At 40.1% G+C, this 6,290-nt stretch overlaps 1 protein-coding gene across 1 annotated transcript; it reads left to right on the plus strand.

Moving 5' to 3' along the window:
- Positions 1-123: 123 nt before the first annotated feature.
- Positions 124-2,988, plus strand: tomm20a (translocase of outer mitochondrial membrane 20; the record flags this gene model as incomplete). The annotated part of the gene is given in 5 exon segments (XM_014005928.1): positions 124-276; positions 490-536; positions 619-700; positions 812-954; positions 2,644-2,988. Coding segments are annotated over 5 exon segments (470 nt in total), but the record flags the coding sequence as incomplete, so codon positions are not given.
- Positions 2,989-6,290: the final 3,302 nt, after the last annotated feature.

Genomic DNA, 6,290 nt, shown 5'->3' on the forward strand with positions numbered 1-6,290 from the left:
CTTCCGGTATTGTCTTAGTTTTTCCGGTATTCCATTTATGGTAAGATGCGTCTGGGCGACGTTACGCTTGCGTGAAGCGTACCTCGCGCTCTCTTCCGTAGCAGCGTGCTAACCGCACGAGCGCTCCGCCGTCTGTGTTCAGCTTTTTAAGCATGATGAGCAGCAAAACGACCGTGGTATTTGCTGGGGCTTGCGGAGCCGTTTTTATCGCGTACTGTTTTTATTTTGACCGGAAGCGACGGAGCGACCCGCTTTTTAAGGAAAAGCTACGTGAGCGTAAGTGTCGGAACGCGCTAGTTTGGCTAACGTTAGCATGGTTAGCATCCATGTGACCGGCGGCCTGAAAAAAGACGCCGCAGCGAAAAGTTTTGACACATCCTTTTTTCCCACCTTCGCAATTCCAATCAGAGTAATAGTGTTAGAGATATACAAAGCAAATRAATTTTCCGTTTGATCCCAGATTAAATGTTTTTTTTTTTTAAATTACAGGTAGAAGAAAGCAAAACGCTTCCATTGAGAATGCAGGTCTCTCAAAGGTAAGAAGTGGTKAAAACATTTAAATCCAATTAACTTATGTCTTTGAAAGCTATAATTTAAGGCTGTTTGATTGTTTTGAAGCTCCCAGACATGAAGGACCCCGAAGCTGTTCAGAAATTCTTCTTGGAAGAGATCCAGCTGGGAGAGGAGCTGCTGTCACAAGGTTGGTGTTCATCCATGATGTATTCAAAGATCTCAACAGCTGAACCTTATTTCTGCACCTTGTAACACAAAACAATAACTTGTCCTGCCTTTTTTGCGTTTACACCCCCAGGTGAATTTGARAAAGGTGTAGACCACCTGACCAATGCCATCGCGGTCTGTGGTCAGCCTCAGCAGCTGCTCCAGGTSCTCCAGCAGACCCTGCCTCCCCCGGTCTTCCAGATGTTGCTCACTAAGCTACCCACTATCAGCCAGGTGAGGATGTTATGCAGATCCATGTTTCTCGTGTCACCTTTAGAAACCCCCCAGCTGCTGCCTGTAGCTTCTGGGACAAGAAAAGGTGCGAGAGGAACCTTAGAATCATCCAAAGCTGGGAGCTGTGTGACCGTAGCTCCTTGCTATTTCACCTCTAAGACAGAAAAAAAACAACACGTGTTATGAAAACTAAAATACATGAAAGCATGTGAGAAAGACAAAAGCACCTAAAGGCAAGTTAAAAGCTAACTGTAGGAAAACTACAAGCATAAAATACCAAACGACTTGTTCAAAGCTAAAATTAGCAAAAGGTTAATGTAAAGCTTAAAGTATCAAAAGGCTAGTAAGAAGCTAAACAGAACAAAAACAACAAAGTAGTAAAAGATTAACTCAAAAATAGCAGGCTAATTAGAAGCTAAATGGAACAAAAGTGTAACTAGAAGCTAGCCAAAAGTAGTGAAAGGCTAGCTAGAAGCTAAAAGTAGAACTAGGTTGACTAGAAGCTAAATATCGCAAAAGCTTAGCCTAGGGCTGCGCGGGATGTGCGGTAGATGGTAGAAACGATACGAAGTTGGCCTACGGTAGAAATTTACCCTCTACCGTCCTGTCGTCAGTTACGTCATCGCAYCTGTGTCAACATGTCTGTGAGTGCAGAGACAACTGAGCAGGAGTTGGAAATATTCTGAAAATAAATGAAAAAATAGTTTTAAAACACGTATAGAGAGAAGAATTCCTCAATGTCCCCCTCCTGCTGTAGAAAAGTTGCGTCAGGATCTGGTTATAACATCCACTTTATTTTGATATTGTTGAAAATTTGGGAAATGTTTTTATTTGTTGTTGAAATCGTTTTACAATATATATATAAAACATTATTTTGTAGTTCTGTTATGTTCATTTGCACTACAGCAAAAATGCTGGCTTTGATTATGATTACAGTTTTCTGCTGAATAAATGCTCTAAAATTTACCTTATCTTTGCTTTTTATGATAATTTTCTACTGCGTTATATACCATTACTGTGAAGGGATTAAATTCATACCGTGATATGAATTTGAGGTCATACCACCCAGCCCTAGGTTAGCCAAAACTAGAGAAGGACAGTTACAGGCTAAATGTAAAATAAATCTAGCAAAAGGCTAGCTAGAAGCTAAAAGTAACAAAAATAACTAAAAGCTAAAAGTAGTAAAAGGTTAACTAGGAATCAGCTAAAAGTAGTGAAAGGCTAGCTAGARGCTAAAAGTAAAAGGATAACTGAAAGCCTAAAATATCAAAAGGTTAGTTAGAAGGTAAAAGTAGCAAAAGGTTTGACTAACTGCTAAATATAGCAAAATTTGAAAAAGGCAAAAAAAAGCAAGACGAGAGTAGGGAAAGGCTAGCTAAAAGCTATAAATGGCAAAGTGTTAACTTAAAATAAACCGTAGCGTAAAGCTAGTTTGCTGAAGTGGCAGAAGGAAAACCAAAAGCTAAAAGCAACTAAAATCTAGTTTTAAAAAGGCAAAAAGATGAAAACAGAGCTGCCCAGGTTCTTAAGAGAATCATGTTTTTAAAGGAACAGAGGAGCTCTCTGTGTACTCGACGTGGAAAACGTTTGTAAACAAAGTGAAATATGCCGACTCAGCGTTTCTATAAACGCCCGTGTATTATAATGGTCTGTGTACTTCAGTAAAGTGTTTGCTTGTTTCTGTTTCAGCGAATCATGAGAGCTCAGCCGTTAACAGAAGACGACGTGGAGTGAGCTGACGTGTTCAGAACAGAAATCTGTTATTTACTTTTAAAACTTGAATATTTCCTGCACTGTTTAAGATGAAACGTTGAACTTCCTTTGGTTTTGTTTGAACCAYATTCCCTCCAGATACTATTTCTTTGTTTTCTCCATTTATTAATAAAATATATTTTCTCAGTGGTGACATGTGATATATTCATGTAGATTATTTGTTTTATTATCATGTGACGTGTCACCATGTGGGCAGAAAGCTGAAAATGTTGCTTCATTCCAACTTTATGTAAAAAATCTGATTAAAACTTGGAAACACTCGCCGAGTCGCTGACTTATTTTAACCAGCAGAGGGCAGCAGTCGTGCACAAAAACAAACTTAACTGGAAGCTGCAGAAATGACTTGTGTAGAGTTGCAACAATAAAATAAACTTAGATGTTGAAGGAACGCACATTTATTCACCTTCAACGTCCGTTTTAGCCTAAAATCTGCTGAGGTGCAGCTGTTTMCTTTCAGCAGCAGGTGGTAACGAAATGACCTCATAAACTGAAATGTAAATAAAAGCATGTTTCGAACATTTATTTTAAGACTCCTAAGCTCCAGACAACCAGAAACTGAGTCCACTGACCCACATTTCTGCAGAATGAGTGGTTTTATTGTGCAAAAGTGGAGCAACTAGTAAGGAGGGAGGAGAGGTCTGGTTTGAAGACGAATGAGAGTCGTAATTTTTATTTTCGTCTGCAGCTGTCGTTCCGAGAGAGCCGAGCCTCAGACCGGGAGGTTGCCAGGAAACCAGAACCGGGGGGAGGGGGGGGCGGCGGTGGAAATAGTTTTTCTACATAAGGAATGAAAAATGAACGGCGGCCCAGAAATGTCAGGCAAAGACTGAACGGTGGACCCTGTTCCATTTTCCATGAACTCATGCACTCGAGTGGCTGCACTAGGGGGGTCGGTGCTGCTTCTGGACCCGAGTACCTCACGCATAAACATTAAGACCAGCAGAGGACCTTCTGTTTTTCTCCACAAACTACTTTACTGATTCMGTTTTTYGTTTGGGGCTTTAAAAATCCTGGGTTTGGCACCAAAACCAGAATCCAAAACAAGGTTTTTCTGTTTATGAGGTGGTCCTAACAGACCCCTGCAGAGGGAGCAGGGACCGGTTCAGACCCCATACCACTGGTCTTCTATAAACAGAGTCAGCCCTGGATTTCATCCCCTGCAGACCTGCAGACCCCTAAAGTCCTGGCCCTTAAATGCCTGTGGTTCTGGACCTCGTGACGTTCAAACAAAGCAGAGCAGCTAAACTTCCTGAGTTTGATTCTTTTATTAGAAATCACCCGTTTCTCTGCATTCTTGCTCTATTTCAGTCTGCCTGAGTGACTATGAGTCAGCTCTTTATTTCTGGTGAAAAGGGCACAGAGATAATCGCAGTCCCTCTTGTTTTGCAGTAGGGGGCACTGTTGCTCCGAGCCCCACCAAGACCCCCACTGGTCCTCTGAAGGAGATGGAAGAACAGCTCCAGTTGACAGCAACAACAATGGTTAGAGACCACGTGCTCAGGAGGAGTCATTTCTAACGTTTTAGTGTTTTTCTTTTTTGTTCATGATGAAAAATGTTGTTTTATTAACCGTCCTGGAAATATCCTGTTTGAAAATCTTTCCGGTCTGAGAAAATTTTTTTAAAAAGCAGCCGAGGAGTTTTCTGTAATAATCTGTTGGATTCTGATGGCACGTCAAGTGTTGGGATTATTGTAATTACAATAATAATCTGAAGCTCCACAACTCATTACTTTAAATCCTGTCAACAAATTATCCAAAACACGTMTGACCTTTTGTTTCTAAATGTTTTATGCTCTGAATGTCAGCGCCTGATTGCGGCGAGGCCYGTCTGACCGGCGGAGATGTCTGGTTGTGCAGGAGCAGCTGTGTTTGGGACTCGAAGGCGGACAGAAATAACCCAGCGGTGCGCGGTTTCCATGGCAGCTTCACGTAGCTTCAGCTGCGTGCGTCGACTGTTGCCCCTCAACAGATAGATGTTTGCTGCCTGTTAGGCCTGGAGTCTTTCTCCATCTTGGTTTTATACGTTTTCTGTTGTAGGAGAGAACGTGCCACGAATAATCAGTCAATAATCATCTGTACTGTATTAGCTTTTAGCTAATCTTGAGCTATTTTAAGCTAGCATATTGCTGCTAAAAGATGCTCTACTTTTCAGCTAGAATTCTATTTCCATTTTAAAGCTAGCATTTTGCTGCTATTTCCACCTTTTTAGCACTTTGTAATCAATGGAAGAAGACCCTCACCTTTACTAGCTTTTAGCTAGCCTTTAGCTATTTTAGTTGGCTTTTTGATACTGTTTTTAGCTAGCACATTGCTGGTATTTCTGCCTTTTGGGTAGCATTTTTCTACTTCTACCTTTTAGCACTTTGTAATCAATGGAAGAAGACCCTCGCCATTACTAGCTAGCCTTTAGCTATTTTAGTTGGCTTTTTGATACTGTTTTTAGCTAGCACATTGTTGCTATTTCTGCCTTTTAGCTGGCATTTTGCTACTTCTACCTTTTAGCACCTTTTAATCAATCAAAAACCATCGCCTTTACTAAAATTTAGCTAGCCTTAAGCTATTTTTAGTTGGTGTTTTGATACTGTTTTTAGCTAGCTTGTTGCTGCTAAAAGATGCATGTACCTTCTGGCTAGTATGTTGCTGCTATTTGTACCTTTCAGCTAACATTTTCCTACCTCTAGTGCCTTTTTAATAAGCTAAAGATCTTTGCCTTTACTAGCTTTAAGATAGCTGAGCTATTTTTAGTTTGCAAATTGATTTTGTTTTTAGCTAGCATGTTGCTGCTAAAAGATGCTTCAAATGTTTCGCTAATATGTTGCTTCTACTTCTGCATTAAGCTAGTATTTAGTTACTTCTACATTTGAGCTAACATTTTGCTTCTACGTTTCAGCTAGCATTTTGTTACTATTAGCTCTGAGCTAACGTTTTGCTATTTCTAACAGTAAAATTTTGCTACGTCTACCTATTAGCTAGCACTTGAACAGCTATGATTTGCTCCCCATTGGACCTGGACTTCCTCTTCATCTTGGTTTTTGTACGAAGACAGACTGTGCCACAGATAATCAGCCGAAGAACATCCTCACCTTCTACGTTTATTTGTCTTCATCTTGAACAGTCATAGCAGCTGTTGAATTTACCAGACTTTTATATGTTTTAYCTCTAAATTTGATTTAAGTCTTGTTTTTTGTTGCAATAGAACAATAGCCTGAATACACTAGCTACCTTAGCTCATAGCTATCTACACGCTATTTGTTTAGGTACTGACCATTAATGAGAGAAGGAAACATGATTTTAGCCCAAGCTCGTGTCTTGTTAGCAAAATATCCCATAAACCACTGCACAGATTTTAATGAAACTCTGGAAATTATTTTTTACATCTGGATGGAATCGACCTGATTCAAGATGGCTGTCGCAGCTGAACAAGCTCAATGCAAAAATTACTTTAATTCAGCCAATTGTTCAGATATTGAGCTAAAATTTGGCATGGTAGTAGCTAAGAGTCATTCATAGATTACTTGTTAATTTGAACCAGTTTATTAAAATAATTTTTGTCGCAGCTGAAC

This window comes from Austrofundulus limnaeus, unplaced genomic scaffold (genome assembly GCF_001266775.1).
Source record: "Austrofundulus limnaeus strain Quisiro unplaced genomic scaffold, Austrofundulus_limnaeus-1.0 Scaffold33, whole genome shotgun sequence".
Lineage (NCBI taxonomy): Eukaryota > Metazoa > Chordata > Actinopteri > Cyprinodontiformes > Rivulidae > Austrofundulus > Austrofundulus limnaeus.